The 14,544-nt window shown below is 37.6% G+C and overlaps 1 protein-coding gene across 1 annotated transcript in view; it reads right to left on the bottom strand.

Moving 5' to 3' along the window:
* Positions 1 to 270: 270 nt before the first annotated feature.
* Positions 271 to 14,544, bottom strand: part of LOC114046182 (testis-expressed protein 29-like) — a 20,757-nt gene continuing 6,483 nt past the window's right edge. Inside the window, exons 3-6 of the mRNA XM_027866414.1 lie at positions 7,258 to 7,327; positions 4,946 to 5,061; positions 4,514 to 4,573; positions 271 to 311 (exon numbers count right to left, since the gene is read on the bottom strand). Coding sequence (XP_027722215.1) covers positions 271 to 311; positions 4,514 to 4,573; positions 4,946 to 5,061; positions 7,258 to 7,327 — 287 coding nt within the window. The remainder of the gene's footprint in view (positions 312 to 4,513; positions 4,574 to 4,945; positions 5,062 to 7,257; positions 7,328 to 14,544) is intronic.

The following is a 14,544-nucleotide window of genomic DNA, read 5'->3' as shown; positions in this document are numbered from 1 at the left end:
ATATATAGATAGATAAATAGATAGATAGATAGATAGATAGATGATAGATAGATAGATAGATAGATAGATAGATAGATAGATAGATAGATAGATAGATAGAATTGAACAGGAAAATGCAGCACAAATAGCCCTTTGGAAAATAACATTTGTATTCTTTCTCCAGATGAAATGACAGCTCCATCATATAAAATAATAGAACCCAACCTGCCAAAGAAATTGTCCCTTAATCATCACTATTGGTTATTTCCTCCTCGGTTTTATTGTGTCCCTTTATTCCAACTCTTCTTCCCGAGCTGGCACTGTCAATATAACTAGATGACAACAAAAAGAAGCAAAAGCAATTTTCAATCACAATAATCAGCAAACCAAGATCTCATGAAGTCTTATGAAATCTCTATATGCCACAAGACAGGCAAATATTTCATTAACCAAGAAATGATATGATCAGTGCTGCTAAGGAACCTGATGGATCTTAGTACAAACCTGGGGCATCTCTAACTTGTGAACTCTGATTAGGTTATTTTTGCCCTATCCACCTTTCTTCCCCATTGAAACACAACCATATATGTGCTAGTGGAATGGAGCAAAAGGTTTGAGTGGTGATTGCTTTTCAGTTGGCATCATTAAGCCACCTAAGAAGGGAAACTGTCTCATTTCTTTCAATTGCTGCTACCTATAAAAGATTTTGGAAAAAATTTCCCTGTGAACATGGGATGGACTTAAGTCATTAGGGTACAGGAGAAATATCAGAACATGTTCATTGTCCCTGTATTAATAAAGATCTTGATCCACTAAGCTGTAGAGTGGAAATAAAAAATAGCTATAATAATAGCTCATTTTTATTTAGTGATTTAAGGTTTGCAAAATGCCTTATAAATATTAACTCATTTGATCCTCCCACCTACCCTGTGAGGTAGTTGCTATTATTATCTCTACTTTAAAGATGAGGAAACTGAGGCAGACAGAGGTTAAATGACTTGCCCAAGGTCACACAGCTAGTAAGAGTCTTCCTGACTCCAAATCCAGCACTCTATCCACTGTAAATTAACTTGGAGAAAGAAATTATCTGCTATACAAAGAGAGAGCACCATAGATTCAAAATATCTATCATCCCTTTAAGAAATATAGTGTCACCTTCATAAGCATGGCTGAGACTGGGGAAAGGCACTACAGTTCTAGGCAGGCCACTCAATTGCTCTTGCTGCCCCAGGTTGGCACAATAAAACATCAAGATTATGGAATAATAAAAATAAAACACTTTAAATTATTCAAGGGGAGCAGCTAGGTGGCACGGTGGATAGAGCTCTCGCCTTTGAATCAGGAGGACCTGAGTTCAAATCTGGCCTCAGACACTTGACACTTACTAGCTGTGTGACCCTGGGCAAGTCGCTTAACCCTGATTGCTTCACCAAAAAAAAAAAATTATTCAAGGTACTTTCCATGATATATCATTTGATTCTTACAACAATCCTTGGGGAGAAGGGGAGAAGGGAACAAGCATTTATATATTACCTACTATGTGCCAGAAACTGTCCCAAGTATTTTACAAATATTATCTCATCTGATCCTCACAACAATCATGCGACATAGATGCTGTTGTTATCCTCATTTTATAGTTAAGGAAACTGAGGAAAATAGAGGTTAAGTACCTTGTCCAGGGTCATACAGCTAGTAATTGTCTGAGACCAGATTTGAAATCAGGTCTTTCCAACTCCAGACAACACTGTATCATCTCAGCAACCTAGTTGCTTCCAGAAGTGGAAACTATAAATATTATTCCCTTTTTATAAAAGAGGAAATGATATTTAGAGAGTTTAAGTATCTTGCCCAGGATCATTTAGTGTCAACAGTGGGATTTGAACCTAGGCCTTCCTGGATGTAGGTCTAGCACTCTATCTACTAGTCCACAGCAATGCCTTTGGTTAAGGCACCATGATTATATTGGGAATGCTTCTGACTCTTTATATCCTTAGAGGGTCACAATTCCTTAACTGGGACAGAGCTATTTGATGGAAATCATGATCTGCAAGTCCAGGACATAGCATTTCATAGTTGACTAGGGATGAAAAAAGAGAGGTATTATAATAGGGGAACTTCATCAGAAGGGGCTGACTAGAGAAGCTGCAGAACCTGCCCAGGGAGCCAGTCAAGGCTGTCTTGTTGATGGAAGCTGGCTGGCTGAAGGCTTGGATGTGGAGGCAGCCCCACTGGTTGTAATAAGCTACAGGTTGGTAATACAGACCAAAGCTAGAGGTCCTCAGGCTCTAGGGTTCCTGAAGAATCCTGAGCATTGGAGTAGCAGCTATGGTGAAAAGCAACTGAAAGACTGCTTTAGGAGAACAAGAAGAATGCTAAGGTATGCAGCTACATTGGAAAAAAAAAAGCAGAGCATCCGCCCCCCAAAAAAAGGAACTCTTGAAGTCCCTTTCAGCTGTAAAAAGATTCTAAAGATTGTAAGGGTTAAGGGTTTGTTGGGGGAGGGGGGGAAACGGATGTCATATGAGGTACAAATAAACACTAAAGCAGCAGATTTTCCCTCATCCCCAAAATAGAGAATTTAAGAAAGAAGGGAGAATATCAACCCATCTAGACACCTCAGTGAAAGTCTCACTTGAGTAAAGTCTAGTATAACTGGGATATTTCACAAGCAGGGCAGATGAGAAATCTCTTCTGAGCTTTTCTAGGAAAAAAGGTACATCATTAAGGAATCCAGCTATGTGTACATCTGCGTGCATTCTAGGAAACACAGAGTGCTTACCATTTCCAAATCCTTCTACTAGTTACTGAATAGGATCTCTCCAGTCTTCACTAGACAAAATGCTTTCAGTGGGTGCAGAATTGTAATACCATTCATTTTAGCTGATGCATGTTTGGACAACAGCTGTTTTTGTTCAGACCTATAAATGGGATAGGGATTGGAGGTGAAGATGCTAGGATAAGTTCTGCAGGATGCTATTTATAAGTAGTAGGGCACCAGTGGTTAAGGATACTGGACATCCCAGAGGCAAGATCAAATTAGACAGTGGAGACAGAGAAGGAGTAGCCAAGGTGAAAGGTAATGAATGTCCACAGAGTGCAGAGATTGCTATCCACTATGCCTTCTCCAACCTTAGTTTGTAATCATAGAGAGTTCTCTCCTCCCTCTCCTGCATACCGACAGGTCCATAAGACCAGAAGCTTAGTTCAAAATAGGTAATTTTAGAAGTCATATACTGCTGATCCATTGATAGTGATGAAGTCAAGGTCCAGAGCCAAAAGCAGCGCACAGGGTGACTGGATGGTGTGGTCAGCCACTTCCCTAGAAAAATGCCATGAATGATAACTCTCTATTTCAGTAATATCAGGAAAAGAGAGGTTTATGCTAAACCACAGGACTACCTGATTTTTCTCCTCAAACAGAGGAAAATGGTAGAGAAATTTTTTGCTACCATGTCATGTCTGATGTTGTTGTTATTACCCTCTTTTGCTATTAATTAAAATACTTTACTTTTCTTATCACAAGAAGTCAACACCTAGAGGAAGGAAAGTATTTCTAGTGGTTGGGGGCAGAGATTATGAGATATTTTGAATCCAGAAGTAATATAAAGGTGAGACTTCCCAATCACCACAAAAAACTGTTCCCCACATGTTCAGCCAGCTTGTGTGATAATGACATAGAATCAAATGAAATAATAACATAAGTAAAGGGATTTACAAACCTTAAAGTTTTAAATAAATGTCAGCCATTATTATTATTCCATGAAGGGTTTGTTCTCCTCATGTTATTTGGCCCTTTGACAGGTCGCTGGGCAGCACAAAAGGTCTTTTCAAGGCCTTCAAAGAGTTCTTAAATAGGTGGGGAAACCCCATTTACTCAAAGTCAAAGGAAGAGTACTTAATTACTCCACACCATTCACTGTACTCTTCAACTACTGTAATAAATTCAGTGGTAGCTATTTTAATTCCTCTTTAAGGCTTCCCTAAAACCAAGGAGAGTTTTGTAGTAAGAAGCAGCAACATTGAAGGGAAAGGGTCAATTTCAATTAAAAGGGAAAGGTGTGGGGAATTATGCATATAAATACTAAGTAGTAGGAAGTTCCATTCCATCATAATATTGGGTTTTGTAGCAAGGGAAAAGAAGTTGAGAATGAAATTTACCATTCTATAGTGCTAGACCTTCCACTTTAGGAGAGAGTGAGAGAGAGAAAGAGACAGAGAAACAGAGACAGAGACACACAAAGACACAAAAACAGAGACAGACAGAGAGACAAAGAGAAAGAAAGAGAGCAAATAGACTGTTGTCCAAATTTATAAAAAGAATCATTGTATTTGTCTAAAAAGTAGTATTATCTATTGGTTCACTTTCCTAACTACTGTTTGATTCCTGATCAAAACCATGGTGTCCACAACTCTAAGGGAATGTTGCAAACGGAATTAATGCCTTGGGGAGGGACTTGAGCTCTATGGCCAATAAAGACCCTTTAAATACTGAAATTCTAGGCCTCTATAATTTATATACAGTTGGATTTAGTACCTTCATCTTCAGACAGCTCACGCTTCGGTTTCTTACTGTCCTCTGTCAGTATTTTCTTTTCTTGGTTCAGTTAGTCATGTTTAAAAGTTGGCACCAAAAGAGTTTTTACAGCAATGGAATAGAATAGAAGGAAATAAAAGTTAAGAGTAGCATTTAAAATCATAGACTATGCATTTTAGGGGAAAGAGGGACCAACAAGGATGGCTAAATTAACAACAGAATCATCATATTTGTTTAAAAACCAGTATATCTATTGGACTGTTCTCTCAATTATTTCATTTCTGATCAGAACACTATGGTATCTACCACTCCTAGGCAGTATCGTGGTGGAGATTCATGCTTTGGGAAGGGCTTTGACCCAGATGACCTATAAGGACCTTTCAGAACTGAGATTCTAGAACTCTATGATTTCTATGCACAGTAACTTAGTACCTTCTTCATCCGATATCTCATGATTGTTTGTGGTACTCTCAGGCTTCAATTTCTTCTTCTTTTGATGCAATCCATACAACTTTTGAGTTGACTTTTTATTTCTACCCTGTACAACTCTGATAAAAATAGTATTTTGAATTTCAATCATAGAAATCAGATATCAGAAACCTCAATAGGTTACCAGTCCAGCCCCTCATTTAACCATCAAACAGTGAGACATTAACTTTGTGACTTAGAATTTTTTTTATACCAGTAAATAAATAAAATGACCATTTTTTTCTTATTACAACTTTAAAATCATCAGTACTAGCAACAGCATGGCATAATGGAAAGGTTACCAGATTGGGAGTCAAAAGAACTGAGTTCCAGTTTCAATTCTGCTGACAAATTTTATTCAATTAAATTCAACAAATGCTCAAACAACACACACACCATCCCCCAAACAATTATGTGCTACTATAAGTTACTTGAATATAAAATCATTAATGAAACAGTCCCTGAATTCAAAGAGTTTACATTCTCTAGAATGTAACATGCATTCTTTAAATGCCCACTTTATAATTAACATAGTTCTAGGGGCTGGAGATACAAAGACAAAAATGAGAATAGTCCTTGCCTTCAAGGAGCTTATATTCTACTATGTCACATAACATCCTTAGGCCTCCATTTATTAATCTATTAAATGATATTGAATTAAAGACTCAGTGTAGTTCTAAAATGCTATGACAACTAACTGTAACTTCCTTAGAGTTCAGAACAATTATGGAACAGTAGAAATCTAGACACATGGGTTCTTAGGAAAGCAAAGATTGCATACCACTTGCTTTTTGGGGTTTTAGGTTTATCACATTTCCTTTCCTTCCACTCTAGAACAGAATACTAGGGAAATGCAAGGGCCAGGGACTAGTAGACAAGTTAGCTGAAATTACTCATGCTAACAGGGTTTGGAATCATAGTACTTGATAGGCTAGGAGTCCAGTTCACTGAATCCATCTAAATCCAATCTTCCAATCCTCTCATTCCATAGGCATTGAATATAAGGTGAGGAGAGATTAAGATAAATCCTAATTAATGGCAGAACTGAGACTGGAATTCAAATATCCTTGCAATCCAGTTTTCTTTTCACCATAGATCTTGCTTCTGATATCACAAAGCACAAAGTGCTTAGGAATCATGACAAGACAAGATAGTCTTCCCCCTCAAAGAACAAGAACTGACCAATCGTTTAGACATAGAAAAGTAGATCCCATCCAAGGGATGGACTCCTTTCAGTAACAGTGTCAAACAAAGAATAACAAAGAGTAACAAAATGTCCTCCCTGAATACCATGATAAACAATGTACCTTGCAAGTGACAGGTGTTTAATGACTACTTATTGCCTCAATAAGTAGTTCTTGGGCAAGAGGTTTAGTGGGGGACGAGAGCGAGCCCTGGTCAGATTTAGGAGATTTCTTCCATTTTGGTCCAGCACTTTTCCATGTCCATAATTCTATGATTCATGAGTGAATACTCTGAAGCACCCGTTAGCATCACTCAACCTTTCCCTTTTCTTGCCACTCTCCTATTCTCATTGCCATCCTATTCCATCTGACAACTAGGTTCACCAACAGAGGAAGAAAGCTTCTCAGATGCTAGAATGAGATCTGAAGAGGAAGGAGGAAAGGTAGAAGACCAAAGGCAAGACCAGGAAGCCAGACGCAGGAGAGGACTGTGTGACAAGATGGAGCCAAGGCCACTATGCGAGCATTAGGCCCTCAGCAGGGTTGGGACTTGAAGAGCAAATATTTAGTTGATGTCAAATGGACTGTCAGCAGAGTTGGGACAATAAGCCCTAAGCTTGACTATGAATTGGGGTTTTGAGTAGAACAAGCCTGGGCAGTGAGCTGAACAATGGCAAAAATCCTGCAAAAGGGGAGAAACTAGGTGCCACAGTGGATAGAGCACTGGTCCTGAAGTCAGGAGGAGCTGAGTTCAAATCCAGCCTCAGACCAAACACTTGACGCTTACTAGCTGTGTGACCCTGGGCAAGTCACTTAATCCCAATTGCCTAAAAAAAAATCCTGCAAAGGTTTAAGAAAGGCAACAGAGACAGGAATTGTAGTGGTGGGCTTCTCCTTCCACATTGTGAAATCCAAAGTGGTGTGGGGATGAGAAGAATGTGGGTCAGCAGGAGGAATAGGCTTACAGAAGGCAAGGAATCATAGGATCATTGAGTCAGAAGGGAAAGGACCTCAGAATCTTCATTCCCAATTATTTCATTATAGTCCAAGTCCTAAATATAACTTTGAAAAATGCTTTAAAAACAAACTGACCTGTATATTACATAGACAATGAAGATTCCCAAGATGATAATTATCAAGGCGGTAAGTCCTTGAACATAAGCTGGAAAATAATTTCAATTTATCACCATTCAAAGTTGGAAAATAAATCTTCAAATAGAACAATGTATCCCTAGTGTCTCACATTTTCATTCCAATTCCCACCATATTTTCTGTCACGCTCCTCTTTTGGTTCTCATCTTATTTAGGTAGCATAAAAATATAGCCTTGAACTTGGAGATAGGAAGACCTGAATTCAAATCCTGACTCAGACAATTAGCTATGTGACTCTTAGGCAAATAAGCTCTCAGCTTGTTTCTCTATCTGTAGACAAGGATAACAGCACCTACCTTATAGGGCAGCATCAAATGAGATAACCCATGTATAGCAATTTACAAACCATAAAATTCTACATAAGCTCTGGTTATTGTTGTTGTTATTATTAGCTAATTGTAACCTTCTTGATTAAATATCTTTGAAAAATTTACTTTTTTTCTATTGACTTGCAGTAATAATCCATAGCTTTAAGTCAAATAAAGATGAAAGACCAACTGAGGACCTTAAGTCAATTGTGGCTTAGAGTGCATTTAATGACCCCTGCATTGACAGGATGGATGTCTTCCTTCCTCAGCTCTGCCTTCAAATGGGCTTATTTGTCCTTCAGAAAATTGTTCCCTTGGCTCTATCCCTCTCCCAAATGCTGCACCTTCCTTCTGGTTGTTCAACGTGCAATTAAACTTCCCCCAAAATAAGATACTACTCTCAGACTACTTGTCTCACAGGTTGTTATGAAGAAAGTAAACCTTAAAACACTAAATACATGTCAGTTACAGCACAGATGGGGATGTTATTTATTTGATATTGAATGGAACCTAAAACAAAATTTGTTTTTTTCTGAACAGGCAAATCCTGTTTAGTATGATTTTTCTCTGCTCATTAGTAAGACCCATAGTCCTAAAACAAAAAAATAATGGATCCTCTTTCCTATAACACAATCCCCAAATAAAAATATCTTTTCAAAAAAATTTTAAATATATTTACCATATTAGAGATTTTATCCAAATTAATTCCTGCAGTTGTCTGTCTTCTAATTAGATTCTCTTCATGAGGAACTCTCAAATGAATGAGATCCTCATCTATGGTCTTTTCAATTCGCTCTAGAAACTTAGATCAAAGTTCTCCAGGACTCACAATTCAATGTTCTTTTGAAAAAGCTTTGCTCTATTTTAAAGCCTTTCATTAAAGAAACCTAGACAACTTTACTATTCCCTCCTTCCTTCTATTCCCTAACCCACTCCTTGAAATTACTGCTTATTCGTTACCTGATACTCTGAGGTTGAAGTGTGGGCTACAATATACAACCACAGCAGAAACTAAGGTTTGTGATCAGAGGCAGAAACAGAAAAGGGTATTTAGTACAAAATAGTTGTTCTTCCTTGTAGCAAATTTGCAACTTTAATTCGTGTCAATAATTTCAGAATTCTAGTGAGGTTCTTTTAAGCAAAAGATGCCTATTATTTATTTATAATTTTATAATCCAATTGATTGGGTAGTGGCTAAATAATAGTAGTTGACATTTATATAGTATTTCATGTCTTACAAAGCACTGTTCAAATGCAAGGAGACAAACAATATATGCTATATATTGCCCAATTACTGGACAATATATAGCATCAAAGCCAAAGAGTTTTGTGCCTTACAGATATACATAATAAAAGCAGAAATGTGGTCCAAGAGAGTCAATACAATCATGCTTCCTCTTTCACATGGCTTTTGTTCTAGAACAAATTACTCTTTCTTTATGCCTAACTCCAGAGAATCCTGGGAATTTTCAACTCTAAGAAATATAGCAGTTTGAGTTAAGGAGCTCAACACCAGATGTTGGACTGAAAAAAAAATCTTCACATTGGGGCTTTGGGCAGCTTTAGCTGGTTTTTATTTGGCTGTCCCAAAAATGAGTATGGTAGCTCATGCTCTAGGGCTATGATTAAAAAGGTGTCAGTCTGACCTTATTCGCATAAAAAGGCTCTCCATTTCCCAAAGTGTAGCAGACCAAAGCTGAGAGGACCATCAGGTGGTCCTAAAAAGGTAAAGCTCAGAAAATGGAAGCAGAGATATGCTAAGGAACATCCAGCAGTGACCACTGGAGCAGTGCCCAACTTCAACTAGAGATTCAATGCCCAAAAGATGTGACGTGCCCACCAGTGACCATGAGACTAGCAAACTGATCAACAGATTAATAAAGAACAAAGAAATTCAGAAGAGAGCAGCAGCAAAGTCAGAACTGGGTTGCCCTAGCCACACAGGCTCCCTATAGTAGTACCCCTCCATAGATGCATCCTGTATTTGTATCATTTTATGCATATGTCCTGGCCACGTATGATCCCTAGGTTTGATCCTCTCATGCATGATTCCTATTTATCTGTTCTCTTCCCCATTGGTGGTATGGTAACCTGTGGGACAGTGTGCTTCATTTGGGAATCAAAGGAACCTTCCCATCACTTTATTTGCTATCCTATTTGATAAGATGTCTTTTCATTGAACTAAGATGTCCTCTGGCTGATAAAAGGTATTGGTAGGGAAGTTCATTCATGTCTAGGGAAGATTTCCTGTGGGGCACACATATGAAAGAGAATGTCCCAGGGCTTAGTCATCCATTATCTCATTTGATCATCATGACAAACCGGTAAAGTAGGTTCTAGGACAGTATCAACATTTTAAGATTCACAAAGTTCTTTTCTCACAAAACCCAGTGACCAACTGTCATTTACCCCGATTTTACAAAGGAGAGAAGTGATGCTCAGAGAGGCTGATTACTACCCCGAGGTCACACAGCCAGGAAGTGGCAGATTCAGGATTCAAACCCAGGTCTTTTGATTCTAAGACTAGTGCTAATTTTTTTAATCATATGTTCATATATTACAGTGATACTGCACTTGATTGCAAACATACAATTGCAATGTACAATTCTAAATTTAAGATTGTTGTAGAATTGGGCATATAGGATTATACTATAGTACAATTTAATCTGTGTATTATTCATATAATCACACATGAAAATAATTACATTTAATAAATGTATTTTAAGGTAATATTGATCATTAAAGGATGTAAGAATCAATTTATTTTATTCTCCCTAAAAGATAGCAATCATATCTTAGTAAACATAGGACTCCATAGTGGGAAGGTAGCCTAAAGGATTCGTGCTTCATGTAAGGGTTGGATTAAAAGACCTCAGACATCCCTTCCAACTCTACACTTCTATGATTCTAACGTCTTATATGAAAACTGGAAACAAACACTTGAACAAAGTCACTTACCAGTGTACTATAAGCCAGGGTTAGACAATAAGGGCAGATCAAGAGCTTATATTTCCCTTCCCTTCTCCTTGATACCCTATGCCAATTTTGCAAGTTCTTATGATTGCAAGTTCTTATGCAAGTTTTGATTAAGGCATGATACAATGCTCATTTCAAACCAGTCAATTTAAGAATTTAGTGAAAGGTTTTCATAACATAGAATTAGGCATACAGTGAACTCATGATACCCTGTCACTGCATGCTACAACTTATACAGCACAAAGGTTCGTTCCCAGCCGTGGATAATAGAGATGGTAAAGAAAAGAACAGAACTTGAGGGTGTATTAGTAAACTCTTCAACCAAAGGCCTAGTGCCCAGGCTTCTCCCAAATAGCTTGGCCATTAAGAAAGATGTTACTAAACACAACCCATATAATAAAACCACGCTGATGTAGAGGACATTAACATTAGTTTTGTATAAGAATGACAAGAACAACTGGGAAAAAAAAAACAACCTCATCTTCCTTCCTTCCCCAATACTGAATAAGGAAGTAATGAGTTGGGTTTTTTGCTGTTGTTCCTATGCTGCTAAAAGTCCCTATTAGCCATGATCCTAGAGAGAAGAAGACTCTATTTGTAACATCCCTATCTGCCAAAGTGGCTAAGTAAACTTCTGTTTAAAGTGTGCATTGTAATGTAACAGCATCTTCTGCATCAATGACATGTGCCAGCCATTGCAAGACAGCCCATCTGCCCAGAATCCAAGATGATTCGCAGGGATTAAGAACATCCATTTTCCCCTGGGAGCTGATTTCTGACTCAAACACTACTTGGTTATATTACCATAGCAGTTAATATTACTTTGAACAGTTCAAATAGTTCTAGAAATCAACTAAAGCATCAGGGAGAAGAACATCCTGTAAATGGAAAGCATAACCGTGACTTCATTATGGAAAAGAAGTGACCTGGGTTTCAAGCATCGGTTGCTTTCCAAATATTGAAAAAATGTTTTGGCTAAAGAAAAAAAATAGAAAAAAATCCAAAGACCAGAGTGTTTTGGTACCAAAACAACATCCCGTGGTACCCTAGTTAACTCCAACTTGTACTTTGGAATAAGTCCCATTAATGGCATTTTGGAGCACAAACAATAGTCCTGAAATGTAAAAAGCTTCTTTAAACAGATCAGTCCCCTGTCCCTTGTGATTTCACATTAAAGCTGTGTGTTACTTATATGGGAGTAAAAGAATAGGTTTTACCTGGAAGAAGCTGCCAATACATGTTCAGTCTGATGGGTGGGCCTATATATAAAACCCAGATAGAAAACCCATTTAACATGCTTTCATTCACACAGCAGCATGGTATACTTTCTTTTTTCTATATTTTTTATTTTTTATTAATTTATTTTGAGTTATCAACAATCACTTCTATAAGCTTTTGAGTTTTAAATTATTTTCCCCCTCTCTTCCCACCTCTTTTGCCAAGACGGCATGCAATCTGATATAGGCTATACAAATACATTCCTATTAAACATATTTTCACATTAGTCATGTTGTAAGGAAGAATTAGAACCAATAGAAGGAATCACAAGAAAGAAGAAACAAAACAAAACAGAAGGCAAATAGTATGCTTCCATCTGTATTTAAACTCCATAGTTTTTTCTTTGGATATGGATAGCATTTTTCATCATGAGGCCTTTGGAGATGTCTTAGATCTTTGCACTGCTGAGAAAGTCTAAGTCTATCAATATTAGTCATCGCACAATGTGGCTGTTACTATGTACAACATTCTCCTGGTTCTGCTCACTTCACTCAGCATCAGTCTATACAAGTCTTCCCAGGTTTTTCTGAAGTCCACCTGCTCATCACTTCTTATAGCACAATAGTATTCCATTACACTCATGTACCACAACTTGTTCACTCATTCCCCAATTGATGGGCATCCCCTCAATTTCCAATTCTTTGCCACCACAAAAAAGAGCTGCTATAAATATTTTGTACATGTAGGTCCTTTTCCCATTTGTATGATCTCTTTGGGATATAGCCCTAGAAGTGCTATTGCTGGGTCAAAGGATATGCACATTTTTATAGCCCTTTGAGCATAGTTCCAAATTGCTGTCCAAAATGGTTGGATTAGTTCACAACTCCACCAACAATGCATTAGTGTTCCAATTTTCCCACATCTTCTCCAACATTTATCACTTTCCTGTTTTGTCATGTTAGTCAATTTAATAGGTGTGATGTGGTACCTCAGAATTGTTTTGATTTGCATTTCTCTAATCAATAGTGATTCAGAACATTTTTTCATATGACTATAGATGGCTTTAATTTCTTCATCTGAGAACTGCCTGTTCATATCCTTTGACCATTTGTCAATTGGGGAACATGGTATACTCTCAATGGTGAAACAACTGAATTTGGAGTCAGAAGACCTAGGTTCAAATCTCAGCTCTGCTGCTTACTAGCTGTGTAACTTTGGATAAGTCATTTAACTCCCACATTCCCTTTCTAGGTCTTAAGTCTCATCATCTATAAAATGAGATCATGTCATAAACAATTTGATGGAACAAAGAAGAAATATCTCTCTGATCTCTGTCTAGGGGAAGAATTCATGATCAGATAAGGGATAGAGAAAATCACAGAAAATAAAATGAACATTTCAATTACATAAAATCAAAAAGGTTTTGTACAAACTAAATCAATGTGATTGAAATTAGAAGGGAAACAGTTAACTAAGCAAGTTTATGTGAGAAAAATTTCACACCCCTATACAAATATAAAATAATGAGTCATTCCCCAGTAGATACATGGTAAAATAATGACCTGGCATTTATCAAAAGAAGAAATCCAATCCATGTGAAGAAAAAAAAAAGCTTCATAAATGCAAACTAATACAGTTTTGGAAGTTCTACCTTTCCCCCACCAGATTGGCAAAGATGACCAAAAAAAAAATGGGAATACAGGCATACTGGTACCCTGTTGTTCATGAAGCTATGATTTGGTCCAGCCATTCTGTAAAGGAATGTGGATATATGCCCCAAAGTCACTAAACTTGCAAACCCTTTGAATCAGTAATATCACTCCTAAGTCTATACCCCCAAAGAGGTAAAAGAATGAGGAAAAAGCACCATATCAACAAAAATATTTATATCATTTTTTTGTTGTAGCCAAGAACTAGAAACAAAGAGGGTGTCCGTCGACTGAAGAATGGCTGAACAAATTACTGTATATGAATGTGTAATGCCCCCTTAGGGTTTACTCACCCAATTCACATCTATCTCCCACAAGGGTAGCTGTTACTACTCCCAGAATTTTAGGATTAATTCTGTCTTTGGCTATCCTCCTCTTAGTTAACAATCTGCTATTGGTGTACTTCTCTTAATAATTAGCTAGTAGGCCCAGTTAGAGGGGCAGCTAGGTGGCACAGTGGATAGAGTGCAGGCCCCAAAATGAGGAATATACATCTCCCCAAGTTCTAATCTGGCCTCAGACACTTACTAGCTGTGTGACCCTTGGAAAGTCATTTAACTCTGTTTGCCTCAGTTTCCTCAGCATCTATAAAATGAGTTGGAGAAGGAAATGGCAAACCACTCCAGCATCTCTGCCACAAACAGTAGAACATGTAGAATAGTAGAACATGACTGAAACAACTGAACAACAACAACACATTTTCTAAAGTGGGAAATGTCTATTTTGCAACTCAAGGTTTTCCCTTTTCCTTTTCAATGTTTTCATAGTTTAGCCTTTGAAGACCTTCAACTTTTGCTAAAGTCTCTGGGGCACACCTCTTATGAATGTAATGGAATATTATTGGTAACTGAAAACTAAGTAAGAGGCAGAAGGATTTTCTACCTAAGTCAGATAAAGCCGTGGAACAGAAACACTGAGTAGGAAATAGACAGATAGATAGATAGACAGAGATAGATAGATAGATAGATAGATAGATAGATAGATAGATAGATAGATAGATAGATAGATAGATAGAT

The sequence above is a fragment of the Vombatus ursinus genome, unplaced genomic scaffold (assembly GCF_900497805.2).
Source record: "Vombatus ursinus unplaced genomic scaffold, bare-nosed wombat genome assembly UNPS02014781.1, whole genome shotgun sequence".
In the NCBI taxonomy this organism is placed as follows: domain Eukaryota; kingdom Metazoa; phylum Chordata; class Mammalia; order Diprotodontia; family Vombatidae; genus Vombatus; species Vombatus ursinus.
Note: the sequence above shows the minus strand (reverse complement) of the source record. Positions and strands in the feature narration are given on the sequence as shown.